The sequence below is a fragment of the Cyprinus carpio genome, chromosome A21 (assembly GCF_018340385.1).
Source record: "Cyprinus carpio isolate SPL01 chromosome A21, ASM1834038v1, whole genome shotgun sequence".
NCBI classification, from domain to species: Eukaryota; Metazoa; Chordata; class Actinopteri; order Cypriniformes; family Cyprinidae; genus Cyprinus; species Cyprinus carpio.
The window spans coordinates 6,961,512-6,979,788 of NC_056592.1; the positions used below are offsets into that span (position 1 = coordinate 6,961,512).

An 18,277-nucleotide genomic window follows, 5' to 3' on the forward strand; every position below is an offset into this window, starting at 1 on the left:
AATAATAACACCAACAACAATAATAAATTAAGTTTTAAAAATACTTTAAACAAATACAATTTTATTTCATAAAAATTTTTCTAATTCATATTCAAATTCAGTATATAAATTCTGCCAATGAGTCAAAACTTTTTTTCTGGTGGCATACATATGCATAAAAATACGCAGGACAAGGGTGTTGCAATTGTAATTTACTGTAATTGTATTTACTGATATGATTCACTACACAGAACAACATTGTTAAATACTGGCATGGAAACTGTTCATGTCTTTACAATCATATTTATCAACAGAAGGGGGAAAATGTAGGAAAGAAAATAGAACAAAAAACTAAATGTTAAAAAAAATCCTGAATATCAATAAATTAAAAACATACCACTGGCAATAAATAACATGACCCATTGTATAGCAAGACTTAAGGCATAGTCTACTTAAGTGTAGTAACAGAAAGCGGATAATCTATTAGGCGTTACACAACAGTTTGTGAGTGTTTATCTTGAACCAAAGAACCAAAGCAGAGGCACAGCGGATGACAGATTCCTCATTCATCACTACACAGATCAGTCAGTCGTACGGCACATCTGTAAGTGCCATGAAAGCTTAGAAATGGCAAGCTTAAGAGAACTTGCCAAACTCACAGAATTCTCCATCTACTGTGCATATCTATGGTAAGTTTACTGAACAGGAATTTTGTAGGTTTGTGTTACGCTAAGGGCTATACCACTCTGAAACATGGCCAAAAATGGATATTTTCTCTTGTGGAATAAATAAACACTGGCACTGGCAAATGAAAACATTTGTGTAATGCTCATGCTGGTGTCAATGACACCATGAAATACACAAAAACAGTGAATGCACCTCTATATGGCAGTGGAGTATGAAATACTTGCCTGCATATCAATACAAAATGTAAGCATTTCGGGATATAGGTTTGGGGAGTTTGCATTGTTGCATTTTTGTATCCATATGAAAAGCAGTAAAAAGAAAATATGTAACAGCATACTGTTCTGAAGGAGTTTCAAAATGATCCACCGATCCACAATAATCAAAACAAAAAGCTTGTCAATTCATATATCAGATCTTTCAAGATTCTTGAAGACAGAATTTATATAGTAAAAACAGTAATATTGTGAAATATTATTATAACGGAAAATAACTGTTTTCTATTTTAATATATATATATATTAAAAAGTAATTCATTGATGGCAATGATGAAAACTGTGGAAGCTTGTTTCCGCCACCGGATTCAAAATAAAAAATACAGGTAATTGTGACATTTTATCTCACAATTCAGACTTTCTGAGAAGAAAAGCCAGAACTGATGGAAATAAACTTGAGATTTCAAGAAAAAAAGTCTGAATTGCAAAAAAAAAAAAATGTCTGAATTATACGATTATTTTTTATGGCATGTCTGAAACTATACTGATTAAAAAAATTGGTGGAAACAATGTTTTTTTTTTTTTTTTTTTTAGGATTTTAATTAATAGAAAATGCAAAAGAAAAGCAGTCATTTGAAGCAGAAATAATTTAACGCCATAAATGTCTTCACTGCCAAATTAATGCATTTTTGCTAAAAAAAAAAAAAAAAAACACTACTAAGCTATTAGAAAAAAAGAAAAATCCTACTGACCTCAAACTTTTGAACAATAGTGTATAAACAAAAAACGAAATATTAGATTACTATTCTGTTATATTGTAATCTCCCTTCATAAATTCTCTTAATTTGCCACATCAGATGAAAACTGGAGTGTTACTAGGTTATGTGCTTGGTGCAATGGCACTTAATTACAGCTGGCAATGGCAACTGGGTGACGATGTACACGCAAGACGATAAGGTGCTCTGTAAGATGTACAAAACAAACAACTGTTGCAAGACAAAAAGAAAACAGAAATACTGTAGAGAACAGTACAATATTCAAATAGATGCAAAGAACTTCATACTCTGAGTGTTGTTGTTGTTTTTAACAGAAATAATATAGATTTGGCCACTGACTCAAACAGCTGAAATTAATTTCTAAAGACATTTGTAAGGAAAGGCATCAAATTGAAGAGAAACAGCAACCTGTTCCAGAGTACTACACTTAATGTCAGACAAAATGGTACTGAACTTTCAAATTACTATAAAGACGAGAGCACAAAAGTGTCAAATTGATTTCTGGCAACATTCTGAATGTTGGACATAGGCATTTCACAACCTTTCCATCTTTAAAATAAAGAAGCAACACATTTTGTGCATTCTGACAGAAATCGGATAAAAAAAAATGTATAGAATTTTTATCCTGTTAAGGACAGAGATTATGGGATATGTATCTGGCAGCTGCTATTTTCTTCAAGTAAATCAATAAAAGCTTTCTTCCCCTCCTAATACATCGCGACAATTCTCAAAACAAAGAGCTGTCAGAAATGAATCAGAAAACTGTACCCAATTATCTTGAGTCTTATGTAGAGGTACAGTTTTAGTTTATCTTTGAAAACTAACATTTAAGTTCCTTTAATCCAGTTTAACCGTTGGGTTTGTGTGCAGCAACACTGACCGAAACACTGAACACAAAAGAATGTTCAAAAAATAAAGTCTCTTAGTAAACACATCTCAATTATTCAATGAAATTCCCTGACTTAATTACATCTGCTGTCAATCTCGTAGCAGATCGGTGTCTTCCGTATGGATATCTCAATTTAAGAGTATTCCCTTTATTAGTGTGTGCTACAAAGCTACATATAATATATTAATATGTACGTATGCAATCTAAATTATCTGTGAAACAAATTCACCTGGTCACTATACACTCCCTTTCATTACAAAACAAACACATCTGTCCTAAGAACATCAGTTAAACAAAGGCAGATATTCTAGAGCAATCATTCCCAAAAAAAAAAAAAAAAACTAAAATCTTAGTAGGAGTTTAAATAAAAATAAAATCATTAGGGTTGCCAAAAGATACTCTTGCTCTTTAAATTAATCATTTTTAAATACGCATTATATAAGTGAAAAGGAAAACATTTCTGATTTGGTGTAAAGGGGCCCTTCCTGATGAACTGTGTGGGTATTTAAGACAAAAACGTTGGGAAAACTGTAGTGTGAAATGTTCATTTTTGTTCCATTTTAAAAGAGCTGTATTCTTCTAATGTTGCACCATGCGTTTATATACACCTCGATGCATCTTACAGCTATACACGCCTAATTCTAGTGCCCTCTGGTGATGATACGTCCTACCATAGGAGGAACCAAAGACAGTGACATACTTGTGCATTTTCATTCATTACTTTTCCCTATTTTATGTTAATTTTAATACACCCATTCTATTGTTTTTAAGTTCTTTAGTAGTTAATCTATGCTGAGGGTGCTAACAGTGAGCTTAACTCACAGGCTCGGGACAGGAGGGGTTCAAGGGAAGCTGGGGTTACTGAATTTGACAGGCTACGGAGGAAGTGGCTTGGCAGCACATGCAGGTGGGGTTGACTGATTTGGGGGGGATGAGATCAAGGTCTTCATCATCTGGGATTTCGTCCAATCGGTAGCCATCCTTCAGCAGCTGGATGTTTAAGTCTTGGTTTATTTGCTGTGGCAAAAGAACACAATTTAACAAAATGGTTAGTTATTAGAGAATTTAAAATTGTTTAAATAATATAATTTACCTATATATATATATATATATATATATATATATATATATATATATATATACACACACACACACACACACACACACACACACACACATATTTATTTATATATCACTCATCAAATAAAGTGATGTAAATATATATATATATATATATATATATATATATATATATATATATATATATATATACATATATATATATATATACACAAACAATTTTTGGGTGAACTGAACCATTAAAATATTACATTATACAATGCCACTTTAGAAAAGATTTGTGATGACTTAACTAAACTACTAAATTAAATTAAAAAAAAAAATATGTATTTAAAAATATATAAAATAAAACATAATACAAAAATAAACAAAATATAAAATAAAATAAAAATAGTAAAATAAAATAAAATAAATATTTACTAAGTTTCTACTCAATTAGCAAATGATTTATTTTAACTATGTACTGTAGAGACAAGTCTAATGAGATGGCAAAGGGTTCAAATACTTAAGTGGCTTTATTTCATTGCATAAGTACCTGGTAATTTAGACATCTCACCTCGGCTGAGGAATATCCAGATGATGAATATCTGGACATATCGAAGTCATCGTCACTAAAAACAACAAAACAAAGTACACAGTCACAAATGGGCACCTTAATTTCAGATAAACAGCCACAGACCAATGAAATTAGCCTTTCTGCAGCAATTCCAAGAAGAAATGACTCACTTAAAGACATAAAAAAAACAGTTTAAGTATATCAAATTTAGCTTCCATATTGAATGCTGATTTCCCTTGTTTATTTTTCAACATGCGGTTTCCACCTATAATGTTTTTAGTAATATTAGACACATTTTTATCATTACAAAAGAGATTTTTATTTTAATTAAAAAATCAGCAAGAGGGAGAGAAAACCGTGAAGATGACATTTCAGTCAAATTAATTTATCAGGAAAAATCAACAGCGACAATCTGGAGCCTTCTGCTGATTGCTGCGATAATTACAAGTTGTTTTAATGAAGCTGAGCGCTCCAATATTAGTATGACAGCAACTAGTACAAGCGTGTGATGGACAAAGCGCCTGAACATGTGACAGACAGTGGGTGTATGTACTAAATGTCAGGGAATGAGTGTTACATACAGCGAGGCTGATATGGAAAAACAGAAAGAGAGAGACAATGAAGGATGGGTGACCTAAAACATGACTTAATCACAACTGCAGGCAGCTGAGGTCTCAGAGAACCAGCAGACAGCTGGCAGCACGGAAAGAATTAAGTTAAGAGACCCATCTGTGTGAAACGCTGCATGCTGTGCCTGATCATCTGAACTGAACAGCAACCACACTATTATGGCTGAACACATACTGTGACACATCTCATTACAGAAGGCTGTAGTCTACACAAACCCCACCGATGATTTCAGGTGCTTTGGACTTCTGTCAACAAACATGTTTTCTTGCTTTTTTCCAACTCTCAGGACTGGAAACTTAAGAGACAAGACAAATCCTGGCCAGAATTACACTGTTAATGGTGACTCTGCACTAAAGGCATGTCGTAGTCCGGAATGCTTAAAGGGATAGTTCACTAAAATATAAAAAAATTCTGTCATCATTTATTCACAATCAAGTTGTTCCAAACCTGTATGAGTTTCTTTCTTCTGTTGAGCACAAAAGAAGATATATTGAAGAATATTGGAAACCCAACAGCTACAGTCAACTGTTTGGTTACCGACCTTCTTCAAAATATCTTTCTTTGTGTTGAAAAGAAGACTAGGCAATTTTGTTCTTATTTAATGAGAGTCTCTGCTGTGATGGATGACCATGTTATTTATTTATTTTTATTTTTTTTGCAAAAGCAAATGTCGCTTCATTTTGCCAAAGCTAAAGTGTCTAGCTTTGCCTTAAGGAAAGCATATTAATTTTTAATCTTTTATGCTTTGCCAGTTCCTCACACCAGTCTGAAGGGCACCAGCTTTAGTCGCTTTAAAATTAGTTGGTATTTTGATTAAATGTCAGGTTCTTTTTTAATGGCGATGGCTGGCGTTGCGTCTGCTAGGAAAATGGCAAAAAGCTTTAATTAGAGGATTTATTTCCATCTCTCGTCGTTTGATACATTCTAATCCTTCCCTTGAAGTGAAGCATTCTGAAATATTCACAGACGATTTCTAGAGCACTTCCCTGAGAATAATAGAATGGAGTTTTTAGTGTGAATACCTGTCAGTGTCCAGTGCTACAAGTGGCTTCTCATCTGGACTCTGGTCTAAGGATGAATAGCCTTTATTAGGGACAACCAACCTGTAATGAGAGTAGGAAAAATGGAAGAGACTGTCAGACCAGTTCAATCAAACATGTACGTCTATGCTTGAATATTAATGTAGACACATTTTATAGAGAGAGAGAGAGAGAGAGAGAGAAAGAGAGAGAGGTTCCTATAGAAAAAGTTCTTATGGGATCATCTGCCAAATTAGTGACTGATTTGACATGGTGAGAGGTTGTTGTTGTTTTTTTTTTTTTTGGTTTTTTTACAAATATCTAGACAGCGGTGTTGCTGATGGTCGATATATATAAACTAGTATACATAAGTCTGAGATCACTAGTGACAATTCTTCCATCTCATGTATTTTTAATACTATTTCTAAGAAAAAAAATCAGCATAATAAAATTGTTTGTTTGTGTGTGTGTGTGTGTGTGTGTGTATATATATATATTAATTATTAAAATAAAAAATATAAAATCAGATTGTAAACAACTGATAAGATGATACTTGATTTATAACAAAAATCAAATTATAAAAATCCAAAATGTTCTTAATTTTTTTTATCCACATGCACAATACCAGTAATATAAAAATATTACTGCAATATAAATAATATAATATTATCTAAATTATATCTCTTTGAATATTAGAAACCCTCAAAAAAGGCAGCATTTTTGATTTTATTTTTAACTATTGTCCTTTAATTTTAATATCCACTTTTCCCAAATCTTTTCCCAAGTACTAGGACAAATCTGGCAAGGGAAATCAAATAAATAAGAGGCATGGCTGAGTTTAACATTATTAAACCCTGTAACATTAGCCAGAGCCGGCGCTAGACATCTTTTGTTCCTCATCTCTGGGACAAAAGCTGAAGTTAATCTCTGGCCCTCTGGATATTAGAGTAAGCAGGCCTGTGTGCAGCTAATCTTCAGGCCTAAAGCTGTGCTCTAAACCAGGCCTGCGGTTGGGTCCTTGCATTTGAACTAATCCTGACAGGGCACTAGGGAACGGTGGGATGGCAGAAGTCCTCATCCACACTGCACTAACACTAATTAACATTCACAGACTGTAAAGCCTTTATATAAAGCTGCTGGGATTTATATGATGTTGTTGCTGTTCAAATTTTGATGTACTAAACAAATCAACCATTATTATGAGGCTATACATTTATTTTTTCAAAAAAAAAAAAAACATATTTGGTGTTTCTCATACGCAGATGTTTCTTTTAAGAACTACTTGAGAGTTTGGTAAGAAAGTAGTTATTTTTCAAGAAAATGAGAGTGGATCAAACCTCACCTTGTTCTGGCCATAACGTTATTTTTCTTGGGCTGCTGATTGACTGGACTACCCACAGTTCCATTCTTCACCGAGCCCTTCCTCGCAAGCTCTCGCTGTTTCTCTACCGAAAGAACAAATTGGAAACAAATTACATTTTGTAAATCTCCTATTGACTTACATTGATAGAACGTTCAGCATTCAAAACGTAACCAACAGTGATGGTGTGATCATAATATTTGCATAGGAAATCGGTATTGGTCTTCCTTCTCATAGCCATTTGCATACTGAAGACTGTCTTCCATGCATACATTTATAACTGCAGTTACACTTTGACTGTGTTCTTTTGAATCCAGATAAATACCATGGCAACACACAAAGTTTTATTATGCGTTGAGACTACAGTCTTATTAATATTCTCCATTCTGCGTGGTTCTCTGGCTGGAGAACAGTTTGTTCAGGCGTGAAGTCTGAGCTTGACTTCTGCGTGACTTACACGCGCTGGCCTGCATGTGTGTGTGGGAGATTTCTCTGCGGTGCTATAAGTAATAAGGCTGTCAGAGGGAGGACTGTAAAGTGAAATTTAATTAACAACAGCAACTGCTGTATTTCTGGATGCCCTAACAGATCACAACTCAACAGAAAGCGACGTGAACAGATGCAGGCAGGTTTTTTTCCTGTGCAATTTTCCAGTGCAACTGTCTTTTTTTAGTGGGGGGAAAAAGTTTTCTTTCTGGAAATCAAATAGGACCTACAAATTTTTTCTTTTCTTTTTTTTTTGGGGGGGGGGGTTGTAGGTGTTGTAATATTTATTTTTTTGTTGTTGTTGATAATATTTCTTTTTTGTTGGTGTTGTTGGGATAAAATTGATGTCCAATAATAATTTTAAAGTTATGGTTGCAGTGTTGTTATTGTTAATTAAGACTAAAATGTAACAAATAAAAAAAAGATTTAAAAGATTAAAAAACACATTTCTTCCATCTTTATTTGACCCTCTAACTCTAGCACTCTCTATTCTAATTCTTTCTTTAAAAAAAACTTGCCCCTTTTAGACTTGCACTTTATTAATTTACTAACTGCTTGTTTTCTATTAAAAAAAGCTTCTCTAATCTTTTTGTATTCTATTTATTTGTTTTCTTTTTATTTATTATACAATTATTAAAAGCAAAAAAGATCTCTAACACTAGCTTGCTCTATTCTTTTTCTACTCTATTGGTTTTCTTTTTATTTATTATATAATTAAAAAAACCTTGCTACGACGTGTACTGCATTAAGCTAACTGAGACTTGTTATAGCACTTGCATATCATTGCTCTCTTGTTGAGTGCTAAATGACTAAATTTCAAATTATGAAAAATTTCTTTACATAATTGAAACGAAGCTGCAATAAAATAAAATATAAATATTAGATTAAAAACTTCAACAAAAACCGGTAAATGTGGTTTTGGCAACTAACTGAAATTATTTGTAGTACTAAAATTACTAAAACTGAAATAAAAATAAATTAAAGCTTAATAGAAATGTAGATGTAATAAAAAATAACAAAAGTGCACAGCAAAATGAAACTTAAACATTAAAATTAAATCTGAAAAAATAAAAATAAAATTGTATTAATTATTTATACTGTAACAGTACGAAAAATAACACTACATGGTTGGTAACCGTTATGTTTTGTTGTTGTTGTTTTTTTGGTAAATGGCCAATAATTATTTTAATGTTATGGTTGATTAATTATATAACGGCTATTTATTATAAATGTATACATTTTGCATTATACCAAATTCCAAAAGATTATTAAATGATTACATTTATTATTAAATTATTACAAGTTACACAAAGTAGATTGCTTCAAATGAAATTGAGCATTAAAACTTGTTCAAAAAGATGGTCAAAAATATGGATTGCTATTTATGTGCTTTTGAAACCTGACAAATTACATAAAGATGTTTTTTGCAATTTACACAGAAATTAATTTTGCTCATGTTTCAAATTTCCTTGCAGAAAAGGAAAGCCCAAAAGAGCTCCAAAATTGTATTTGAAAAGCTGTAGTTACTTTACCTGAGAGAACCATTCAGACTTGAAGACTCATTACACTCCTGCTTATCAAAAACCACAGTCATCCATTTCACACGGCCTACTGCTAATCACTTCTTAGCTCTCGCTCCAAACCGTATGCTTCACAATCACAGTATCAAGTGGGAAAATCAGTCCAGTCGTTTTTACACTCCAATGGACAAATTACACTGGTGTCGATATGGCATGTTATTCAGATCATTGGCTGAATGAGAAAGTGCCTTACCTATCTTCACTTGCAGCGGAGAAGGCTTGTAGTTGATGGCGACTGACTCTGATTCTCTTGTTCCTGTTTCAGCCTCCAAAGTGGACGTTGCTGCAGGATCCTGACAAAAACACAATCACACTTATCAGTAGATGCAACACTATGTTCCCAAGTGCAGACGCTAGATATTAGCAATATGCAAAACTATACATTTCCAAAACTGACTAGTTGACAAATGGATTTTGAGGAAGCTGTGGTTTCGATATGATTTAAAGGGGTCATATGATGCAATTCCAATTTTTCCTTTCTCTTTGGAGTGTTACAAGCTCTTGGTGAATAAAGAAGATCTGTAAAGTTGCAAAGACTAAAGTCTCAAATCCAAAGAGATATTCTTTATAAAAGTTGAGACTCGTCCACGCCCCCCTGAAACGGCTCATTCTAACACACCCCCACATATCTACGTCAGTATGTGGGAAGATTTGCATAACGCCGCCCAGATGTTCACGCAAAGAAAGAACGCTGACGCTGTTTCATTGAGAAAGCGAATCTACTTTGTTTTTGCCTTCCAAAAGAAAACATGACTAGAAATCATGTTTATGTCATGTTTATAGTGTTGTTTTAACTTTTATGTCTCGTCGCTCCAGCCGGACAAGGCATCACAATATGTTAAGAGGCGTAACATTTCCGTCTCACGCTTGAGGCATTCGGCCAATCACAATGCGCTGAATAAATGGCCAATCACAGCACACCTCGCTTTTCAGAGAGATAAGTCTTGTGAAAATCGACGCGTTTAAGAAGGCGGGGCATAGACGAGAAACAATAATGTACAGTATGTGGAAGATAATGTTTTTTTTTTAAACTTAAACTGCATAAACACATTTCATCACACCAAATACACAAAATAATGTTCTTTTTAGCAGCATCATATGACCCCTTTAAGAGTGCAAATCTAGAAAAGCCTTCCAAATCTGAAACAATGTAACGTAGAAGCGCTCTCTCTGGTACAAAACCCCAACCATGCTCAGTGCGGTGATAAAAAAATAAAAATAGACGGCAAAAATCGGACTGGTTGTAAAAAAAAGTCTGGCCCAATACACACCCTCCTTTCTCCACAGCCTCTTTTCTGCACAGCTGCTTGGTTGAGAGATGGATGAAGGAGAGAGATTCTAGCTGTCATAGTAACCGGCCGGTACTTCCTGTATAGTTGGCTCGCATGACACCAGGCATGTTTTGTTGCTCCAGCCTTCAATACGTAGGGTCAGAGTGCTCTGTGACATCACTCGAAATGGGGAGAGGCAGAACAGAGGGAGCTTGTTGGAGGAAATGTTGAGAGCACACCCAAGCTGCCTCTGCCAACAGAGTGCCTATTATGACCAAAAAAAAGCCTGCCTTCATTGGATGCGGCCCATGTGGCCATTTGAGAGTCTTTGGTCCGTCATCTTGAGCCACTAGAGCCATGCGATTATAGCAATGCTATGTTTTTGGTGCAGTTCATGACACACCAGATGACTAACTGAAACGTCAAACTACCGCCAAAAGACAAAATGCTTAGCTCATGTTAGCAATAACTAAATGATGCTAAAACCATTGGAGGGGTCACCGGATATATAAAAAAATGACCTGTATCATAAAGAATTCCATTTGTGGAACAAACATGAAGCAGACTTGTTGTTGAAGGAAACCTCTTTGTCCACTGATTCAGTCGTGGCATAGTGCCAGCTGCAGGCCTGGCAGGGCTCTCACAAACCCTTTAAGCTCAGCACCAGATAAAGAGACCAGTGGGGGATTGTGGGTAATAGCCCAGCAGGATACCATCAAGCTCCTAAAGCATCTTATCATATGCTGGGCATGAAGTATTTTGTCATTCATCTTTATCTCCAGCTGTTGCTCGTCCACATTATAATTTTCATTTTTTTCGAGCATCAGAACACACCTTCAAAGCAAGGAGGTAATGCTTCACATCAACATAAATTTTAAAATGCTATTTGTATTTGTACTTTGTGGTCTACAAAGGACTTTGTTGAGTAAGCCAATGTTATTGAGCTTTCCAGACAGCCTTTGTTAGACTACACAGGCTACACAAATCTCAGAGCAACACCACAAAGAAGAACATCAAAGTCATGCATATTCCACCAGCTACATGTACAACTGCCTGTGAAATTTATGCAAGATCTACTGGAGAAAACCAAGAGAAGAGGAACCTCCGAGCACTACAGAACCCAATTTGATGCAACCCTAAAATCTGGTCTCATTGTTTAAAGCTGATTTAGAACGTTGTCACAAGATTAAAGTGTTTAGAAATCTATAGGAACTGAAACACATAAGCAAGTCTGTTTGATCTAGAGCAGTGCAAAACTCACACATCCACAGAAACACACACACACACACACACACACACACACAAAAAGATTACTATGACAATCCTATTTCCATTGAAACACTGTACACCTATAGGTCTCATGTTAAATCTCTCACATGGACTAATGTTTCTCCTTAAGGACTTTAAAATGGATGTCAATGTGAGGGTCAATTTTTAACATCAGTAAAGATTTTAGATTAAATATAGATTAATGGCATCATGTGGGACCTTATGATCTGAACTCCAGGATCTTTATATGGATGTCAGTCATATCAATATGGCATGTTGGTGATGTAGATGAAGATGGGTGAATGCAAACACAGCTGAGGTGATGAAAAGGATTGGTGGGATAACATGGCAAGATGTACTTTGGACCAATCACAGCAAAGCATGATCTATAAGGTGACTACCAGGTGACAGTGGTTAATCAGATAACCAACAATAACCAACTGATATATGTATATGTATGTATATGTGTATATAATTATTAACAAATATATTATATATATTATTATTTAATTATATAGAATAAAAGGGATGAATTTCCCACTGATTTATAGGACAATGTTTGTTTGACAGGAATGTTATTCTAGAAAATGAATTGTTCTTTTGTTCTAGAGTTCCTGATAAAACGGCCTACTTGGCAAAATTAGTCAACGCAAACTGACTCTGTGGCAGCTTACTGTCATTGCTGCCCTCCTTTTATCCACGTCAAACGGAAATTAAAATTAGTCATTGTGGGGTTTTTTTTAAACTTATTTATGTGACCTAATAGGCTGTCATCTTCATCTCTCTATAGATGGAGGTGATGAGTACAACAAATCCGAAAGCCAATAACTAGTAAATCCCTAAAAGGAAGGAGTTTTCTTCTCTGAAAAACAGGAGCTATGTTGCAATGGGTTTATTTCCTTTTCTGCCCACAGAAGAATGAATTAGCATAAGAAAGCACTGTTTGTTGTGTAGGGTAACAGCTGGGTCTTTGGCACTTTGGGAATAGTGGCACACCAATGAAAAAAATAATGGCATTATCACTCCGGGCCATATCTCACCAATCCAGCATATTCTAAAGCGCACACTTCAATCCAACCAGATAATGCATGCATACTAACTGAATGAAAACATATTTACTTCCCTAGAAATCAATGTGTTTATGCAAGCTCTGAAAAAAAATAAGACATTTAGGAAATTCAATATGTATGTGTCTGCTACTACGGTCTGATTGGGTTGACGAGTTCAAATCAACTCAAGTCAAGTACTTTCCGCCCTGTATTGTTTGTAATTATCGTCCTTGTGCTTAAATTCTACAGCACTGTGTTTATTTAACAAATTATTCTAACTGTTATTTTATTTTTAATTGTATTTAATGTACAAATTCAAATTCAGTTTCAGCTTAAAATAATTATGTATCATCGTGTGGACCTAACATTGGCACAAAAAGAACATTCCAGTGCAGTTAATTTGTAACATTTTTGCTATTCGGTTTTGTAAAGTTACTTTATTTCACATAATTACTTAAATGATATAAGTGTGAGCTCATTAATTTAGTAGCCCCTCACTGTAGAACACAAGATCCAGGGGGCATGGTTGGATCCACATCTAGGGGGTGGAGATGGGTGGGTCTGGGGGGGGGGGTAAGATGGGGGGTCTAGGGGGGGTAAGATGGGTGGGTTTAGGGGTGGAGATGGGTGGGTTTAGGGTGACCGATTCATTAAAAAGCTCAGATTCATTAAAAAAAAAAAAAACAGCCATTTCTGTCAGTCAAAAATAATATCACATATATAACTTGTGAAAGGTTTTATTTTGTCTAATTAAGGCAGGTTTACGAACATATAAACACAACGGAGTTAATGTCAGTACCATCATGACAACTGGCATGTCAACATATAGTTGGATATGTCTGTTTTGTCTAAAAAAAAAAAAAAAAAACTACCGATCCTAGATGACATCTGGTAATGTACCAGCGTTTGTGAGCCAGGTTAAGTTAGGTAATACAGAATTACTATCTTCTCACACGGTTTCATTTCCCACAACCTGTAAAGGTGGGTACACACTGTTATTCTCCATGTAGTGAGAGTGACACTTACCAGCAGCTTCATCTCTGGATTTACTGGTGGTACTTGAAATCTGTCAATTTCTTCCATCATTTTGATAAAACGTTAGTCTTGTAAAGTAAAGCACAAATGCTCAAGGTGATATCCTAATTGAAAAACGCATTTATTCACTCTCTGGAATGGTTTAAAGATGCCGAGCTCTCCAGCATCATCTCTTGTTGTTTTCTGCTATCTGGCTATTACCAGTCAGGGGTGACTCAACAGCAACATTTGACTTCCGGGTCCGGAACCCCTCCCATAATGACGTGTAGATGAATAATTAATGAGCCTGAAACCCACAGCTCCTGTGAGGTAAGATAGATTGGCAGATCAAAAGCAGCACAGCAAATATTGGCAAATGAAATATGAAAATCGTGCAGATACTGATACCATAATAATTTAATACTCCGACAAGTGCTAAAATATTACTTATATAGTTTATTATTGTTTATATAAATAAATTGTTTATTGTGATAAATACTGTGGTTTTGTTTTGTATTTGTAAATCAGGTAAAAAAAAAAAAAAAAAAAAAAAAGTCAAGTGGCAACATTGTTGTTGTTAGTCTCAACAAAAACACTTTTTTGCATGTGTCAGCTTTTATGAAACTTTGAAAGACAAGTGTCGCTGTCACCATCTTGTGGTGTTTTAGGCAGGATTTAGACTTTGCTCAAATTACGCCTTTGAATGACTTTTATTTTGAAACAACCTCCACAAGAATCCAGTCAAGTCTCTTCAGCGATCTGCAGCAAACATTGATTTTGTGCTAAAGATGAGATATGAGCATTATTTATATTGTGTAAAACATTATAGTCAAAAAAATTATAAGTACAATAATAATAATAACAATAATAATAACAACAAAAAAAATTTATGAACATTTTGATACGTTTTACTTATATTTACTTATTAATTTTACTTTACAATTCATTGGTTTAAACAATAATATGAATATAAAAGTTATTTATTTATTTAAAATGTATTTAATTATTTATTCGCATATAGGAATTTTGGTGAAACGCTTTTATTTTGAAAGGTAGCTCCGTTTTTAGGGTTTCTTCACGTTTTCACATGTTGTTGTAGCCAATTTGTGGGCTCACCAGCGTAGGTTTATTAACAGATGCTGAAACTAATTAATAGAGAGCTCCTCCACAACTTGTTTATAGTTTCTGGTCGAACAAAGATTAATGGAATGTCGTTAAACAGATATTCTAAGCTTCGTTTGTTTCCTTGACAACACATGCGGCTTGGGCCTTTGTTAGGCTTGGTTTCTAGGGACACCGTTGCTATAGACAGCGTACAGGCGATTTCCTCCAATCACGAATACGCACTCTCAACAAAACCTTTTGGAGCAGCCAATCAAATTAAAGACCGATTATCCACCGGAAGAATGGGGTTTCGAGACTCTGGGATGACAGGAAAACTAAAGCAGTTCGCAACTATTTTAATGTACATTTTACCCGTGTCGACGTTTGAATGTTTGTAATTTCGCATGGTAAGATGGTTTGCAAATAAATACGTTTGACTTTATGTATTAACGACTTTGTATTGTAAACGCCTTCAAACTATGAGTTACTTCTACTGATTGATGGACAATTCTCCTGCTCTCTTTGCAGATTCTCTGTCTTACTCATGATGTCTGTTTCATTCTTTTATCGCCGTGTTTGTGTTTATGTACCGTGAAAGCTAGTTTCTGCTTTCTTAGCAGGTTAATTGCCTGTTAGCTTCTAGCTCTGTGTCCTAGTTGGCTTCCATTCACTTCTGAATCCATTGATGATGTAATGGTGGATATATTGAATATACTTGCATATTGAATTTGTTGTCACCTTTATATTAAGCCAGATGTCAGTCATGATTATAAGAGTGTCTGTTGTGGTTGTCTCGGTTTACCTCTTAGTACTGTCTTCTGAAACATGACCTGAAGATGTGTGATCAGTAAAATGATACTTCAGACATGTGTTTCCTGATCCAAATACAAAGACTGGTACCTTACTTGAGTAGTTAGTGTGTAACTGTATGACTGTATGAATTTTTAATGTTATTATAAAATACAAAAATAAATCAAGTGGTATATATTTATTTAAAAATGTGCTTATGTGTGTTTATGTACCCATTTTTATTTATTTTGTTATTTTAAATTTGTTACATCATCAGACATGCAGTTTTAATTATTAATAATTATTAATATCAATGATGTAGATTGTGTATATTAATAATTATGACAATGCATCACATGTTAAATAGGTAGTTGATATGATGTACAGGATTGTATGTTGCTTGGTTAAGTTCTAGCAGTATGTTGAACAATTTACAATCTGGATGGTTTAGAAAAATGAATTTACATAGGCACGTTTATTGATATTTATCCTTTTTTTATGCAGAGAAAATCAACTACAAATTCTTCTTCCCCACCTCTGCATGTGCATGTGAACAAGACCATACCTGTGCATGTGCATGTGAAGAAGAGCACAAAATGCAGCCCTACCAAGACAGCCCAGGTATAACATCAGCTTGCAGTCTGTGCATAGACACCCATGCTCAAAATATCCTTGCATATATAATACAATGATTATTACACAAGAATTAAGAAATGTCTACAGACATGTGCAGCTTCAGTTATTTTAATGCTGCTTAGAAATACTCCAAAGATCCATGAGACCCATTTCTCACAATGCATGTATTTTATGTTCCAGGTTAAAACAAAAAGTAGCTTGCATTCTACTGCTAAGGTGAAGACGAGGGTCCCATGGATCCCACCTGGCAAGGTCTCAACACGAGAGACCCCATTTAAGTGGGAGGTCCGTCAAATATTACAAATACATTCCCATTTGTGTGTGCATATTTCATTTTAAATAATGCACACTATGGAGTACTTTGTAGAAGTAATCAATATTGTGTTATTTCAGATTATTATGTTTATGTATATTTTAGGGTCCATCTCATTGTCTGGAGATAACACCTCCACAGGAACCAGAACGTTCCCAGTCTCCTCTCCGTATAGAAGATCTCTCCACTGATGAAGAAGAGGTACTGCATGGACGCATCAGTCAGTACGAGAGGAAGATTGACAGCCTGATGACAGAGGTCAGCTCTCTGAAAAATGAGGTGAGTTTTCTTTCAGCGAAAATAGAGAATTATATCCCAGGAAAAATTCATTCAGCAATTAGAAACAAACGGTTTAAACACATATATACACAACACTATAGTGGGTGTGTAAGATTTTTTTTTTTTATGGTTTTGTCTGTAATAATAGTCAAGGCTGCATTTATTTGATCAAAAATTCAGTAAAAACAATAAATTGTGAAATATTATTAAAACGTAGAAAAATGTTTTCTATTTTAATATAGTATAAAATGTAATTTATTCCTGTGTTGTCAAAGCTGAATTTTCAGCAGCCATTACTGAAGTCTTCAGTGTCACGTGATCTTTCATAAAACATTCTAATATGCTACTTTGGTGCTCAAGAAACATTTATTATTATTATCATCCATGTTGAAAACAGTTATGCTGCTTAAAATTTTGGTGGAAACTATTACTGTCATGTTTGATCAGTTTAATGCATCCTGGCTGAATAAATTGAATGTGTTAATTTCATAAATAAATCTTGCTGACCCCAAAATTATAACAATATATTTATTTTGCTCTCTCTCTCTCTCTCACACACACACACACACACACATAGCCGATTGAATAGTTTGTCATAATAGTTAATGCGTTACACATGTGAAACAAATAAAAGTGTGTGATGTATGTGTTTGCAGGTGGAGCTTCGTAAGAAAGAGCAGCTGCTATCGCGTCAGTCGGAGAGGTTGAGTGCATCACAGCGTGTCATCGCTGAGCAGGAGGAGGAGCTTGCAGAGGTCGCCTGGGAGCTGGAGGCCACAGAGCAGGAGAACTCCCGTCTGCGGGAGTCCATGGAAAAGATGCTGGAGGGGAATGATTTTGGGAGGTATGATGAAAACAATGGCATTTTTGTTATTATGTATACACATTTCAAATATATTTGAAATCATTTCTTCTTGTTTAGATTAGAGAGGGACAGTTTGCAGCCAGACAAAGATGTTCTACTCAGGAAGCTGCTGGAAGCAGAGATGGACAGCAGTGCAGCTGCCAAGCAGGTGTCGGCCCTGCGCGAAACAGTCAGCCATATGTCCAGGAGTGCGAGTGTGAGCAAAATACACCTTTCAAAACAATTCTAAATTGATTTTTCAGAAAGTTGAAACCAGTTTATCCTAACTTGTCTTGAAAAAAGAGTCAGAAACAGATATGCATTAAAAATATTTTTTTATACTTTTGTCCAGGAAAAAAAGATTTCAGGATCAGATTCAATGCTCTTGGCCCGACAGAAAGAGCTCTTGCTGCAGAAGCTGGAGACTTTTGAGAGCACTAACAGAGCCCTCAGAC

General features: G+C 34.9%; 2 protein-coding genes across 5 annotated transcripts in view; one reads left to right on the plus strand and one right to left on the minus strand.

Annotated features, from left to right (window-relative positions):
* Positions 1 to 176: 176 nt before the first annotated feature.
* Positions 177 to 14,105, minus strand: LOC122149278 (protein FAM219A). Of its 2 annotated transcripts, none has more exons than XM_042778784.1 (6): positions 13,870 to 14,105; positions 9,448 to 9,547; positions 7,171 to 7,273; positions 5,832 to 5,912; positions 4,159 to 4,234; positions 177 to 3,560 (listed from the first exon to the last, which is right to left on the minus strand). In XM_042778784.1, exons 1-6 carry the CDS (start codon positions 13,927 to 13,929, stop codon positions 3,402 to 3,404), a joined length of 579 nt encoding a protein of 192 aa, XP_042634718.1. In that variant the 5' UTR covers positions 13,930 to 14,105; the 3' UTR covers positions 177 to 3,401. The 2 variants fall into 2 exon arrangements, with proteins under 2 accessions (XP_042634718.1, XP_042634720.1); XM_042778786.1 differs by having other exon boundaries at positions 4,180 to 4,234; positions 13,870 to 14,103.
* Positions 14,106 to 14,901: 796 nt separating this feature from the next.
* The window catches only part of LOC109067271 (outer dense fiber protein 2-like), a 9,178-nt gene continuing 5,802 nt past the window's right edge, over positions 14,902 to 18,277 (plus strand). The window contains exons 1-7 of one of the 3 annotated variants that reach the window (XM_042778797.1): positions 14,902 to 15,368; positions 16,255 to 16,371; positions 16,567 to 16,671; positions 16,841 to 16,978; positions 17,635 to 17,822; positions 17,901 to 18,039; positions 18,175 to 18,277. The exon at positions 18,175 to 18,277 is cut by the window's right edge and continues 23 nt beyond it. In XM_042778797.1, coding sequence (XP_042634731.1) covers positions 15,366 to 15,368; positions 16,255 to 16,371; positions 16,567 to 16,671; positions 16,841 to 16,978; positions 17,635 to 17,822; positions 17,901 to 18,039; positions 18,175 to 18,277 — 793 coding nt within the window. In that variant the 5' untranslated portion in view covers positions 14,902 to 15,365. Of the gene's footprint in view, positions 15,369 to 16,248; positions 16,372 to 16,566; positions 16,672 to 16,804; positions 16,979 to 17,634; positions 17,823 to 17,900; positions 18,040 to 18,174 lie in introns of those variants that run through there. The other 2 variants (XM_042778796.1, XM_042778795.1) reach the window with 2 other exon arrangements.

Bases quoted from the DNA above. Each gene is read 5' to 3' on its own strand.
- LOC122149278 (XM_042778784.1), bottom strand. From the start codon at position 13,929: ATGATGGAAGAAATTGACAGATTTCAAGTACCACCAGTAAATCCAGAG. The intron at 5,913-7,170 runs GTGAGGTTTGAT...CTCTCATTACAG, and splicing joins AACGTTATGGCCAGAACAAG to GTTGGTTGTCCCTAATAAAG. The intron at 4,235-5,831 runs GTATTCACACTA...TGTTGTTTTTAG, and splicing joins GTAGCACTGGACACTGACAG to TGACGATGACTTCGATATGT.